The following is a 15,212-nucleotide window of genomic DNA, read 5'->3' as shown; positions in this document are numbered from 1 at the left end:
CACACTGCATAAAGAACTACTTGAGACTGGGTAATTTATGAAGAAAAGAGGTTTAATTGACTCACTGTTTCACAGGCTTAACAGGAAGCATGACTGGGAGGCCTCAGGAAACTTACAATTGTGGCGGAAGGTGAAGGGGAAAGCAAGCACCATTTTTTTTTTAATTTTTAAAATGAGGTTAAAACCAATTCAACATAATTAGATTATTCGAAAGGCATTTCCAGATCCTACTTTTGGAAATAATTTGCGTCATCGCATTTTCTCTCTCTGGTTCATTCAGAAGAAATTAACACAAAGCACAATAGACATACTAACTAAACTCAGAATTATGTAACTGAAAAACAAGAGAGTTGTTTTGAAAAAACCTTACTGAAATGTGATACATATATTCAGAAAATTGCTCAAATCATAAGCGTGTAGCTTGATGAATTTGGTAAAAAGGAACATAGCTATTTAGCCAGCACCTAGAAGCACCCACCTCCATATACCAACCCTCCCCCAAAACCCTCTACCACTATCCTGACTTCTCACAGGCTGTGTTTTTGTACTTTATATGGATGGAATCACATAAAGAATGTATTTGTTTGAGTCTAGCTTTTTTTTTTACCCAATATTAGGTTTCTGAGGTTAATCCATGTTGGATATAGTTTAATTCATTTATTCTCATTGCTGTATAGTATCCATTGAATGAATAGACAACAGTTTTTCCATTCTGCTGTTATTGGAGATTTAGGTAGTTTCCAGGTTTTAATTATAAATAGCGCATATTTTGTTAAAATTATTTTCCAGAAAAGTATTTAGGAGACTATGTGAGTTATATTTGGATAAATGAGTAATTATCTAAAATGTTTCTAAGTTTAAGATTTTCTTCCCCCCAATACATGCCAGTTTCCCTTCTCAAAGTTCTGTAACTAGCATAAATCGTAAATCACCTAGGTTAGGACCTGAAATCCTAACACATTTCTAAGGTCTTTGTACTGCACTGTAATTTTTTTATCTTAGCTTTTACTTTGCTTAGGGGCTAAACTTTTTATATGTAGGCAAATTTATACTTTTTTTTTGTTTTGTTCTGTTTTGTTGCTGTTATAAGTACTTTAAAGGTAAATTCTTAATTTATTTACTGGTATATAAGTCACAACCATAATTCATTATTTGGCTATTAGATACTGTGATTAACTACCTTATTTGTAGTTTTTGCTGTTCCAGGCAGCTTACTTGGGAAAAACATCTTTTCTGGTTTAAGAAAATGTGGGGTTGGCTGGGTGCGGTGGCTCATGCCTGTAATCCCAACACTTTGGGAGGCAGAGGCGAGTGGATCACCTGAGGTCGGAAGTTCGAGATCAGCCTGACCAACCCTGTCTCTACTGAAAATACAAAATTAGCCAGGCATGGTGGTGCATGCCCGTAATTCCAGCTGCTCAAGAGGCTGAGGCAGGAGAATCGCTTGAACCTGGGAGGCGGAGGTTGCAGTGAGCTGAGGTCGCACCATTGCACTCTAACCTGGGCAACAAGAGTGAAACTCTGTCTTAAAAAAAAAAAATAGTGGGATCTTAACAAAGTGGTCAGAAATGGGCCTTCGTAATTTTTTGTATTGTCAAAAAAGACTCCTTAGGAGTAGCATCTGAGTTAAGTGTGCATGCGAGTCTGTGTGTGTTTTCTTTAAAAAAATTTTTCTTCTGCTGTTTACAACTTCACCTGTCTCTCTTTGCCCTCAGGTAAAACAAAATCAACATGAAGAGCTTCAGAATGTAAGGAAGCACATACACAATTGTTTCTCAAATCTTGGTTGCTTCCTTTTGCCACATCCTGGTCTTAAAGTTGCAACTAATCCGAGTTTTGATGGGAGATTGAAAGGTGGGAATTCCCATTCTTATTAAAATTTGAACTTATTTATTAGAGGTGGAAAGTTTTTTAAGAAAATACATGACGCCTTAAATGTCCTGTTTTATACTGGAGAATGTTTGGATGCATTGTTCATGTTGTGATTGTAATGCTCTGTGTTGTTTCTCTAGCATTCCATTGATTTGTTTGCAGCTGTCTAGCATATTGATTAACCTATTTTATAATGTCTGTAGCTCAGCACTGATGTCCTGAAAATTCTGAAGGCTGAGAGCATTTCTTTTCAATGGATTGCAGTCTGTTAAAAGGCTTTATCATTTTATTATATTGATGAAATCAGACATAAGTCTCTGTTTCAGGAGTGATAGTATAGTTGATGTATGTTGGATTATTTTGAGTGTGATGGCAAAACGCTTGGGGATTGACAAAACTTTTACAGCATGGCTGGTAAAACAAAATCTAGTACTAAAATTTGATACAATTTTATGAATTGTTTGCCTCTTGAAAAAGGATATTTTCGTTAATACTAAATGTGAAATTTGTCTTGGTAGTCCAGAAATTTATTTATGGTTTATTTATTATTTGAACTGGCAGTGTTACTGGGGGGTTGGGGAAAATAGCCTAGTAGAGTAGGGGGGGATTATATTTTTTCCTATGAGATACGGCATATTGGATGAGCTTTTTTTTTTTTTTTTTTTTTAAATGAATCCACTTCAGTAATAGATACTATGTATTCTTATTTCATAAAACAGAATTTTATGAAATCGTACCAATAGGGACCTAATTTTTTTTGGACTAACATGCTGCTCAATTTTGTGTTTTCTAGATATTGATGAAGACTTTAAACGAGAGCTTCGAAATCTGGTTCCATTGCTGCTTGCCCCTGAAAATTTGGTAGAAAAAGAGATAAGTGGATCTAAAGTCACTTGTAGAGATCTTGTAGAATATTTTAAGGTAGGTGAGCTCTTAAATGGCTTTGTCTAAGATAGAAATGTAGTTGACTTAAAACTCATCTGTATATATAAGAAATTCCTTGTCTTTATTTTAAAACAAAAAAGAGTAAGATTTGTAATTTATCTTTCTGACTTGAATTAGATGTACCTGTGTTTAAGGATATTTAAAATATTATAGCAGATTTCTGTCTCCTAGACAGTGATTTAATTTATTTACAGAATTATCTTACTTTTTCTCCATCTCAGATATGGAGAGAACAAGCCATTCATCATACTATACTACTACTGTGTCATTAGTGAATGATAATAGGAATGGAGAACATAATTTTACATCCTAACTTCTCACGAAAACACTCCCTCAGAGTTCTGAGGACTTGATAAGAACAGCTGAAAAGTATTCATATTGGTTCAAGTAAAGTATTCATAGGTTTTTTTTTTTTCCCTCTATTCTTCTCTAGTCTTTATGGCTTGCCTGCCAGAACAAGACCGTTGTGGAAGGTTGTATTATTTGTAGTAGTTTTAACTAAGAGTGTATTTTGTTCACTTATTGGATACTTGATAGTTACTCTCATATTATCTTTGTTTAGTTATGAATGAATTTTTTAAAATTTATTTTTACTTTTTAAAATTTTTGTGGGTATGTAGTATATATACTTATGGAGTACATGAGATATTTTTGATACAGGCATATAATGCATCATAATCATATTAGAGTAAATAGGGTGTCCATCACCTCAAGCATGTATCCCTTCCTTATGTTACAATCTAATTATACTCTTTTAGTTATTTTAAAATGTACAGTAAGTTATTGACTGTAACTACCCTGTTATGCTATCAAATACTAGATCTTATTCTAACTATATTTTTGTACCCATTAACCATCTCTGCTTCCCCTCCAACCTCTAGTCTAGACTAGAGTCTAGGAAAATATAGTTAGAATAAGATCTAGTATTTGATTGTATAACAGAGTACTAGAACGATGGTTTCCTAGACTCTAGTAACCATCATTCTAGTACTCTCTATCTCATGAGTTCAGTTGTTTAAAGTTTTATCTTCCACAAATAAGTGAGAACATGTGATGTTTGTGTTTTCTGTGCCTGGCTTATTTCACTTAACATAATGTCCTCCAGTTCCATCATGTTGTTGCAAATGACAGGATCTCATTCTTTTATATGGCTGAATGGTACTTAATTGTGTATATGAACCACATTTCTTTATCCATTCGTATACTGATAGACACTTAGGTTGCTTCCAAATTGTAGCTGTAGTGACTAGTGCTGCAGTAAACATGAAAGTGCAGATATATCTTCTATATACTGATTTTTTTTTTCTTTTGGGTATATACCTAGCAGTGGGATTGCTGGATCATATGGCCGTTTTATTTTTAGTCTTTTGAGGAACCCCAAACTGTTCTCCATAGTGGTTGTACTAATTTACCTTTCTGCCAACAGTCTACGAGGATTCCCTTATCCTTGCCAACATTTGTTATTGCTTGTCTTTTGGATAAAAACGATTTTAAATGGAGGAAGATGATATCTTTCTGTAGTTTGATTTGCATTTCTCTGATGATCAGTGATGTTTTCATATCCTGTGTCCCATTTGTATGTCTTTTGAGAAATGTCTGTTCAGATCTTTTGCCCATGTTTTGATCAGATCATTCGATTTTTTTTTTTTTCTTTTCCCTATAGAGTCATTTGAACTCCTTATATATTCTGGTTACTAATCCCTTATCAGATGAGTGGTTTGCAAATATTTTCTCCCATTCTGTGGGTTGCGTCTTCACTTTTTTGATGTGCAAAAGCTTTTTAACTTGATATAATCCCATTTGTTCATTTTTGCTTTGGTTGCCTGTGCTTGTAGGGTATTACTGAAGAAATCTTTTCCCAGACCAGTGTCCTGGAGGGTTTCCCCAATGTTTTCTTCTTCTTTTTTTTCTTTTTTCTTTTTTTTTTTTTTGAAATGGAGCCTTGCTCTGTCTTCCAGGCTGGAGTGCAGTGGCGTGATCTCGGCTTGCTGTAACCTCCGCCTCCTGGCTTCAAGCAATTCACCTGGCCTCAGTCTCCTGAGTGGCTGGGATTACAGGCACCTGCCACCATGCCTAGCTAATTTTTGTATTTTTAGTAGAGACAGGGTTTCACCATGTTGGCCAGGCTGGTCTCGAATTCCTGAGCTCAAGTGATCTGCCTGCCTCCGCCTCCCAAAGCGATGGGATTACAGGTGTGAGCCATCATGCCTGGCCACTGATGTGTTCTTTTAGTAATTTCATAGTTTGGGGTCTTAGGTTTAAGTCTTTAATCCATTTGGATTTGATTTTCATATGTGGCTAGAGATGGGGTCTAGTTTCATTCCTCTGCATATGGATATTCAGTTTTCCCAGCACCATTTATTGAAGCCACTGTCATTTTCTCAAAGTTTGTACTGAAATACAACTTTCAGTACTGTGTAGAATAGCAGTGGTGAAAGTGGGTTTCCTTGTTTTGTTTCAGATCTTAAAGGAAAGGTTTTCAGTTTTTCCCAGTTCAGTATGATACTAGCTGTGGGTCTGTTTTATATAGCTTTTATTATATTGAGATCTGTTCCTTCTGTACCTTTTGAGGATTTTTACCATGAAGAGATGTTGAATTTTTATCAAATGCTTTTTCAGCATCAATTGAAATGGTCATATGGTTTTTGTCCTTCATTCTGGTGATACGATGTCTCACACTCATTGATTGATTGATTGATTGATTTGTGTATGTTGAACTATCCTTGCATCCCTGCCTGACCCTTGGTGATAATGAATGATTGTTTTAATGTGTTGTTGAATTCAGTGTACTAGTATTTTATTTAGGATTTTTGCAACAATGTTCATCAGGGATATTGGCCTGTAATTTTTTGATGAGTCTTTGTCTGGTTTTGGTATCAGGGTAATACTGGCCTTGTAGTATTGGTTTAGAAGTATTCCCTCCTCCTCTGGTTTTTGGAGTAGTTTGAGTAGGATTGGTAGTAGTTCTTTAAATGTTTGATAAAATTCAGCAATGAAGCCATTAGCTTTCGGGCTTTTCTTTGTTGGGAGACTTTTTATTATGGCTTTGATCTGGTTACTTGTTATTGGTCTGACAGGTTTTAGATTTCTTCATGGATCAATCTTGGTAGGTTGTATATGTCTAGGAATTGATCCATTTCTTCTAGGCTTTCCCATGTATTGGCATATAGTTGTTCATGGTGGCCTCTAATGATCCTTTGGATTTCTGTGGTATCAGTTGTAATGTCTCCTTTTTCATCTCTGATTTTATTTATTTGGGTCGTCTCTCTTTTTTTCTTAGTGTGGCTAAAGGTTTGTTGACTTTATCTTTTTGAAGAATCAACTTTTTGCTTCATTGATCTTTTGTATTATTTTTATTTCAATTTCATTAATTTCTTTTCTTCTAATTTTGGGTTTGGTTTGCTCTGCCTTTTCTGGTTAAGATGTGTGGTTAGGTTGTTTATTTGAAGTTTTTCCTCTGTTTTGATGTAGGCATTTATTACTATATACTTTCTTAGTACTGCTTAACGCTGTATCCCATACATTTGGTATGTTGTGCTTCCATTTTCATTTGTTTCAAGAATGTGTTTTATTTCTTTCTTAATTTCTTCATTGACCCTAGTGGTCATTGAAGAGCCTGTTGTATTAATATAATTTCCATGTGTTTGTATAGTTTCCAAAATTCCTCGTTACTGATTTTATTCCATTGTGGTCAGAGAAGATACTTGATATGATTTCAATTTTTATTTATTTATTTATTTATTTTTTGAGACCAAGTCTCACTCTTTTGCCTAGGCTGGAGTGCAGTGGAGCAATCTCAGCTCACTGCAACCTCTGCCTCCCAGGTTCAAGTGATTCTCCTGCCTCAGTCTCCTGAGTAGCTGGGACTACAGTAACACACCACCATGCCCAGCTAATTTTCGTATTTTTAGTAGAGATGGGGTTTCACCATGTTGGCCAGGCTGGTCTTGAACTCCTGACCTCAAGTGGTCCACTTGCCTTGGCCTCCCAAAGTGCTGGGATTACAGGCATGAGCCACCGCGCCCAGCCCTCTTTCTTTAGTTGCTAATAATACTTGCTTTATATATCTCCGTACCTTTTAATTGGACAGTTTAGCCCATTTACACTCAAAGTTACTGATAAGAAGTTAACCTCTGCCATGTTGTTATTGTTTTCTGGTGGTCTTGTGGTCTTCCTACCTTCCTGTTTTCCTTTTAGTGAAGGTGATTTTCTCTGGTGGTATGTTTTAATTTCTTTTTATTTTTTGTGTATCTGTTGTATGTCTTCTGAGGTTACCGTGAGGTTTGCAATTATAATATATTTATTTTAAACTGATAACATTGATTGCCTAAACAAACTAACAAGGAAGGAGAAAACTAATAAAAATTCTACACTGTAACTCTATCCCCCCACTTTTTAAACTTTTTGTTGTTTCTATTGATAGTATACTGTCTATGTCTGGAAAAGTTGTGGTTGTTAATATTTTTTATAGGTTCGTCTTTTAGTTTTTCTACTCAGGATATGATCAGTTTACACACCACAATTAGTGTTATAATATTCTGTTTTTCTGTGTATTTACTGTTACCAGTGAGTTTTGAACCTTTAGGTCATTTCTTATTGCTCATTAAAATCCTTTATTGTAGGACAGGTCTGATGTTGATAAAATCCCTCAGCTTTTGTTTGAGGAAGTCTTTATTTCTCCTTCATGTTTGAGGTATTTTCATTGGATATACTATTCTAGGAAAAATGTTTTTTCCTTCAGCACTTTATGTCATGCTACTCTCTCCTGGCCTGTAAGGTTTCCACAGAGAAGTCTACTCCCAGATGTATTGGAGCTCTTTTGTGTGTTGTTTGTTTCTTTTCTCTTGATGCATTTAGGATCCATTCGTGCTTCTTGTTGTTGTTGTTGTTTAATAGAAATGGGGTCTTGCTATGTTTAACAGGCTGGTCTCCAACTCCTGGCCTCAAGTGATCCTCCCATCTCAGCCTCCCAAGGTGCTGAGATTACAGATATGAGCCACCGTGCCTGGTCTGTTGTTGTTTTTAATAGAGATGTCATTTCTCTACGTTGTTCAGGCTGGTCTTGAACTCCAGGGTCAGGCAGTCCTCCCACCTTGACCTCCCAAAGCGCTGGGATTATAGGCATATGCCACCATGCCCAACCAGGATCCATTCTTTACCCTTGACCTTTGGGAGTTTGTTTGGTAGGTAGTCTTGAGGTAGTCTTATTTGGGTCAAGTCTGCTTGGTGTTCTATAATCTTTTGTTCTTAAATATTGGTATTTAGGTGTGGGTAGTTCTCTTGTTATTGCTTTGTATAAACTTTCTGCCCCTATCTCTTTATCTACTCCTCTTTAAGGCAGTGAACTCTTAGATTTGTCCTTTTGGGGCTATTTTCTAGATCTCGTAGGCATGTTTCATTCTTTTTCATTCTTTTTTCTTTTGTCTCAGCTGTGTATTTTCAAATAACCTGTCTCCAAGCTGACTAATTCTTCTGCTTGTTCTGGTCTTGTGTTAAGCTCTGAGGCCGGGTGAGGTGGCTCATGCCTATAATCGCAGCACTTTGGGAGGCTGAGGTGAGCAGATCATTTGAGACCAGTCTGGGCAACATGGTGAAACCTCCTCTCTACAGAAAATACAAAAACTAGCCAGGCATGATGGTGCATGCCTGTAGTTCCAGCTATTTGGGACACTGAGGTAGGAGGATCTTTTGAGCCTGGGATGCAGAGGTTGCAGTGAGCTAGTATTGCACCATTGCACTCCAGTCTGGGAGACAGAGCAAGACCCTATCTCAAAAAAAATAAAATAAAAAAGAGGCTTGGATGCATTATTTAGTATGTCAGTTGCATTTTTCAGATCCAGGATTTCTGCTTGATTCTTTACAATTATTTCAGTCTCTTTGTTCACTTTATCTGAAAGGATTCTGAATTCCTTTTCTGTGTTATCTTGAATTTGTTAAAGTTTCCTCAAAACTGCTATTTTGAATTCTCTGAGGGTCACTTATCTCTATCTCTCCAGGATTGGTCACTGGTGCTTTATTTCAGTTTGTTTAGTGAGGTCATGTTTTATTGGATGGTCTTGATGCTTGTGAATATTTGTTGGTGTCTGGACATTGAAGAGTTAGGTATTTGTTATAGTCTTTGCAATCTGGGCTTGTTTGTACCTGTCATCCTTGGGAAGGCTTTCTAACTATTTGAAAGGACTTGGGTGTTGTGATCTTGGTCACTGCAGCTATATCTGTATTAGGGACATTTCAAGCCCATAATGCTGTGATTCTTGCAGATTTGTAGAGGTAAACTGCCTTGGTGCTCTTGGGTAAGATCCAGGAGAATTCCCTGGATTACCAGGCAGAGACTCTTGTTCTCTTCCCTTACTTTCTCTCAGACAAATGGAGTCTCTATCTCTGTGCTGAGCTGCCTGGAGCTGGGGGAGGAGGTGACACAAGCACCATTGTGGCCACCATCCCTGGGACTTCACTGGGTCAGACCTGAAGCCAGCACAGCAGTGGGTCTTGCCCAAGGCCCATGGTGACTATTGGGTGGTTATTGCCTGTGGTCAATCAAGGCCCAAAGGTTCTACAATCAGCAGGTGGCAAATCTAGCAAGTTCCCTCTGGCCTTGGGTGGGTCCCAGAGATGCCCTCTGGTGATCCGCCCACCTTGGCCTCCCAAATTGCTGGGATTGCAGGTGTGAGCCACTGTGCCCGGCCTTCCTCTCCTTTACTCAAGCAGAAGGAGACTCTCCTCATAGCTACAACATCTGGGAATGTGCTGGGTCACACCTGAAGGCAACACATTTCTGAATCTCACCCAAGACCCATAGTAAGTACTGACTGGCTACCACTGCTGCTTATTCAGAGCCCAAAGGCTCTTGAGTCAGCAGGTGATGAACCCTGCCAGGACTTGGTCATACCCCTGAAGACAGTGGGTTCCCTTCCAGCCCAGGGTGTGTTTAGAAATCTTGTCTGGGAGCTGGGGACTGAAATTGGGGCCTTAGGACTCTGCCTTATGCCGCATTCTACTGTGTCTGAGCTGGTAACCAAATTGTAAAACAAAGGCCTCTTTCCTCTCCCCTCTCCTCTCCTCTCAAGCAGAAAGAAAGACTCTCTCTTAGAGCTGTGAACTACACTGCCTGGGCTTGGGGGAGGAGTGACACAAGCACTCCCTTGGCTGCGCTAGCTGGTGTCTTACTATATCATATGCACCTGAAGTCCAGTGGCTCTGAGCCCAGCACGGCACCAGGACTTGCCCAGGAATTGGTTCTTGGGGCCTAGACTGCCTTTCAAGTTTATTTAGGACCTCAGAGCACTGTAGTCCTTGGTGGCAGGGCTGGCTGCCTAGGGCTCTTCTAAATGCTCCCTCCATGGGTGCTGGCTGAGTTCTGCCCCGTGTTGCTTTCCACTGTGGCAGGGCAGCACTGAATTTCATTGCAAAAATTCCACAGTCACTGCTTTCTCCTTCCCTAAACACACAGATTCTCTCTCCACACCATGTGGTTGCTGCTGAGAGGATGGGGGAGAGGTGGTGTAGGCGATTCAAGACTATTTTTCCTATCTTCTTCAGTGACTCTTTCAGTGATTTGAAGTTAAAACCAGGTACTGTGATTGCTTACCTGATTTTTGGTTCTTATGAAGGTGCTTTTTTGTGTAGATAGTTGTTCAATTTTATATTCCTGTGAGGTGGTGATCACTGGAGGCTTCTGTTTGGCCATCTTGCTCTGCTTCCTTCCCAGTTATGAATGAATTTTGTCAGTAGAAAGTTGAGATGATGAGCCGGGCACAGTGGCTCAAGCCTCTAATCCCAGCACTTTGGGAGGCTAAGGTGGGCGAATCACCTGAGGTTGGGAGTTCAAGACCAGCCTGGCCAACATGGTGAAACCCCGTCTCTACTAAAAATACAAAATTAGCTGGGCATGGTGGCGCATGCCTGTAATCCCAGCTGCTCGGGAGGCTGAGGCAGGACAGTCGCTTGAACCCAGGAGGCGGAAGTTGTGGTGAACTGAGGTTGTGCCATTGCACTCCAGCCTGGGCAATAACAGCGAAATTCCGTCTTTAAAAAAAAAAAAAAAAAAGTTGAGATGAAAGACCCTATATGGACTTCTAACAAACTCTCATCTTTTCCTTCTTACTCTTAAACCACAAATTAGGTTTTTGTTTTTTTTTTTCTTGAGCTGAAATACAATTTAAGCTGGTCAAAGTAAAATACTGGATAAAATTGTTTCTTAAGCTGGATGTGGTGGCACACACCTTGTAGTTTTAGCCACTTGGGAAACTGAGGCAGGAGGGTCACTTGAGCCCAGGAATTCGAGGTTGCAGTAAGCTATGATCATCCCACTGCACTCCAGCCTCAGTGTCAGGGTGAGACCCCATCTCTAAAGAAAGAGAAAAAAAATTTTTTTTAAATATTAAAATACTGGCAGTAGGGGGTAATTGTGAATTTATTTTCATAAAGAGGATGGCATTTTATATCTAACTTTATGCGTTACAACTTTTATGTTTTATTTGTTATAGAAGTATCTATGATATTATCTAGCAGCATATAATTTAATAATACTGAGAATAGGGTTAACTTTGTTGGAATAAGGTGATTTTTAAAGCCTAGAATTTACTTTTAATGGTGTGAATTATTTTAATATTTAATGACTTTTCTTTCTTTGGGGATGGGAGCCAAATTGCATAACCCATCAGTCTAACAAATCTTCTCCCTTTTTAGGCTTACATCAAAATTTATCAAGGGGAGGAACTTCCACATCCAAAGTCCATGCTTCAGGTAGAGAGAGTGAGAGAGTGATGTGTGTTGTACATATACTTATTTATGAGGGAGAATAAAGATCTTTGCTTTAGAGAGAAATGCTGAAAATGGGGGGTGCTTTTTTGCACGCAAATACGTTTTGCTTAAGGCCGTATGTGTCATGGGTCCTAAGGTTTCATACATTTTTTGTAACTGCAGATTGTAGGCCTTCCATGTGTCTAGGCCACCAGAAATAAGAGTCCACAATACCTTCTCTCCTGATGCTCAAAGTACAGGAAAATTTCTGTTTTATAAGATGACTTAATGTGGGCCTCTCTGAACTAAGCTGCTTCTATTTTGAGTCTTTGACAATGAATGTTGTTTGAAATAAGTCTTATTTTTATTTGGTGTTAATGATTTAGAGCTACTTCTAGTGAATATATAGTCTTTTTTTTTTTTTTCCCCCTCTTTCAAATGGTGTTCCTTTGGGACAGTGCCATTGTAACCCATTCATATTTTTAAAAATTTACTACTTTAGGCTATTTTTCCATTTTATAGTAGATTAAACAGTATTTGCTGATAAAAATTCGTGCAATAAGTTTTGTGGGTTTGAAAATGTCTTGTAAAATACTGATTATGAGAGAGAACCAAATGAGTAATTCTCGATTCCTAGCACCTGGAGATCCACACATTTTAGGGTTATATCTATTTATCTTTATCCATTTCCTGAGCATATGTGGTGTTTTCTACAGACACACTTTAACATCAACCTAAGTGAAACAAAATTAGGCAGGCAGTCCTATTGGAACCACCTACCATTGTATCCTTTATACCAATGTACCCTTCCACAGGAAAGAAAAACTGGAAGTTACTTTATTTGGTTCATTTTCAGAGTTGATTAGGGTTAGGGTTAGGGTTAGGGTTTATTGTACATAACTTATTATGTTAATCAGAATTTTTAGAGTCATAGAGTATTTTTTGCATAATAATGGCACATTTTATTTTTTAGGCAACAGCTGAAGCTAATAATCTTGCTGCAGTAGCAGGAGCAAGAGATACCTATTGTAAAAGTATGGAACAGGTTTGTACCTAAAATTTAAATTTGAAGCTGGAGTGAGAAGATTTTTAAATTTTTTAAAAAAGTATTAAAAAAAATATTTTAAAATAATTGAGCTAATTCGTGCAGCTTTGGTACATTATTCCCTAATTCCCCTTTATGGTCTTTGCTGGAAATAAACTATAAGAAAATAATTCACATTTTAGAGAGCAGAATTTGAGCAGTAAGTTATTAGATAAACTCTACTGAAATATCTTCTGACAAATGTGTGATTCAGAGTGCTGTTATTAGTGACTTCTGATGTTAGTAGCATTAGTTTAAGGCCAGTAGCAGTTTCTGTACTTGCTTGCTCAAACATTAAAATATCTTTTTGGGGCATTATCTTTTACCCACTCTCTTGCCAACAGTTTTGTGTACTATTATGGTGTATGGATGGTCAAGTGAAGGCAGGTACAGAGCGCAGTGTAAAATTTTTTTGTCTTCAGTTTCAGTTAGTCATAATTGGAAAATTATTTTGCTTGAGTAGGTTCAACATATAAAAAATAACTAGATTATGATAACCTGTGAGGTGTTGTGAGTTTAAAACTGAATCATGTAAGTGGTTTGACTTTCTGAGACTAAAAACTATGAACAGGAACTTCTTTCAAGTGTTAATTATTTCCAGCATGTAATACTGTAATTCTCTCTGTCCAGGTATGTGGAGGGGACAAGCCTTACATTGCACCTTCAGATCTGGAGCGAAAACACTTGGATCTCAAGGAAGTGGCGATAAAACAATTTCGTTCTGTAAAAAAGATGGGTGGAGATGAGTTCTGCCGTCGTTATCAGGACCAGCTCGAAGCTGAAATTGAAGAAACCTATGCAAATTTTATAAAGCACAATGATGGCAAAAATATCTTCTATGCTGCTCGTACCCCAGCCACACTGTTTGCGGTCATGTTTGCTATGTATATAATCTCAGGACTGACTGGCTTCATTGGCCTAAACTCTATAGCCGTCTTGTGTAACCTTGTCATGGGGTTAGCACTGACATTTCTTTGTACTTGGGCATATGTTAAATACTCTGGGGAGTTCAGAGAAATTGGAACAATGATTGATCAGATTGCTGAAACACTATGGGAACAGGTTGGTATCTATCTTTTGGTTTTTCAGTGGCTAATCTTATTTTCCTGTGATTTTCCATCTTTGCAGTATTTGTACTCCTACTTTTCCTTCATACGAGAAATGTCAAAAGGATGTCTTCTGTTTTCAGATGTAGAATCTTTATGAATTGAAGATTTTTTCTTTAAAGTTACAATTTTAATGTACTTTGGTTAGCCTAAATCTGTACTGTCCTCTGGATAGATTCTTAGTTGTAGGCCTGATTATACCAGACGGTGGGCAGGGTCAGAGTCTGTAATGATTTTTTTTCTTTGAGTAAAGAAAATATAAACAATGAATGATTTGAAGGTAAGGAGAAGTTTGGAAGTGGTGCTTTTGGAAAGGAAAATAAGTTTCTTCCCAATACTGGCAAGCAGCAATGCAGGAGAAATGCTGGATGGTAGACAGGTCTTCATTGCCTTCCATGAAGATAGTAGTGATTTCCTGATGTACTGTGAGGAACAATCCTGTAGGGATTTCTTACCAAGGAAACTTTGACTTTTGTATTATGGAAATATTAATTAGTAAAGCAAAGCGCCATGAGCAGAGAACCACGTTCCATCATAATCTTTTACGTCAAAGCAGAATTCAAAGCCAGGCTGTGAACTCTTGCCCAGCAAGTATCTACTAAGGAAAGCCATTTTGTGTATCTGCCTCCTGTGTGCTGGAATTACCTGTGGACAGAAAATTCCACTTACGGATGTTATTAAAATGATCTTTGTGAAATACTTGAACATCGTGTCAAGGACCAGAATGAAAGCTACAGTTATTAATGATGACCACTGTAATAGGCATTTCAGATGCCATTTCTGGGCTCATGAAATATTGCGCTTATTTGAAGATCTAGGATATGCGAGTCGGTGTTTGTTTTGGCTATAAACTCCAAGACTGAAAAAGCAGACCATTTTTTTTTTTGAAGAAAGTTGATTGGATATTGACTTTTCTTGTAATGATGTTATTTTATAAAGTGACCCACTATATTAATTTGGATTTTGTATTTACTCTTTAGAGAAATGCTCTATTTAGATCTGATTGGGAAGTTTATGTTTGGGTATTTATTCTATTTAAATTTTTATCTCAATCTCACTACTTGATGTTTCTTTGATATCTTCTAATAGAAGATGGATGCAAAACTATCGCAGCTTCACTTTTAAGAAAAAATTAGCTATTTTAAAATTTTGGATCATTATTTTCTGCAATATAATTTTCAATAATTGTACAATATCTTCTTTTGAGAAATATTCATCTCTTAAACAGCATTGATTCTAGGATTTTAGAGGTACCATTATTACAAAACAATTAAATGGAAGAATCTAAAGTGTATAAAATCATTTTCAGTATAGTTGAGGTAAGGTGATCAACTAGTCAGATCTGTGCTGTGTCAACAAACCTTGTCTAAATTTCTTTGCATTTCTCTTTTCTTTTGCTTCAGAGGAGTCCCAGGAAGGTGAGAACCTACAGTCTCAAGTTCTTGTAGTCTTAAACTCTTTAG

The 15,212-nt window shown here is 37.5% G+C and overlaps 1 protein-coding gene across 8 annotated transcripts in view; it reads left to right on the top strand.

Moving 5' to 3' along the window:
* Window positions 1-15,212, top strand: part of ATL2 (atlastin GTPase 2) — an 80,032-nt gene that overhangs the window by 62,150 nt on the left and 2,670 nt on the right. For 4 of the 8 annotated variants that reach the window (XM_009184011.4, XM_021924754.2, XM_003908524.5 and 1 more), the window contains 6 exons: window positions 1,716-1,854; window positions 2,666-2,793; window positions 11,506-11,562; window positions 12,533-12,604; window positions 13,274-13,705; window positions 15,153-15,167. In XM_009184011.4, the coding sequence (XP_009182275.1) occupies window positions 1,716-1,854; window positions 2,666-2,793; window positions 11,506-11,562; window positions 12,533-12,604; window positions 13,274-13,705; window positions 15,153-15,167 (843 nt within the window). The remainder of the gene's footprint in view (window positions 1-1,715; window positions 1,855-2,665; window positions 2,794-11,505; window positions 11,563-12,532; window positions 12,605-13,273; window positions 13,706-15,152; window positions 15,168-15,212) is intronic. The other 4 variants (XM_021924755.1, XM_021924756.2, XM_003908521.5 and 1 more) reach the window with 1 other exon arrangement.

The sequence above is a fragment of the Papio anubis genome, chromosome 14 (genome assembly GCF_008728515.1).
Source record: "Papio anubis isolate 15944 chromosome 14, Panubis1.0, whole genome shotgun sequence".
In the NCBI taxonomy this organism is placed as follows: domain Eukaryota; kingdom Metazoa; phylum Chordata; class Mammalia; order Primates; family Cercopithecidae; genus Papio; species Papio anubis.
This window is presented reverse-complemented; position numbering and strand designations above follow the sequence as displayed.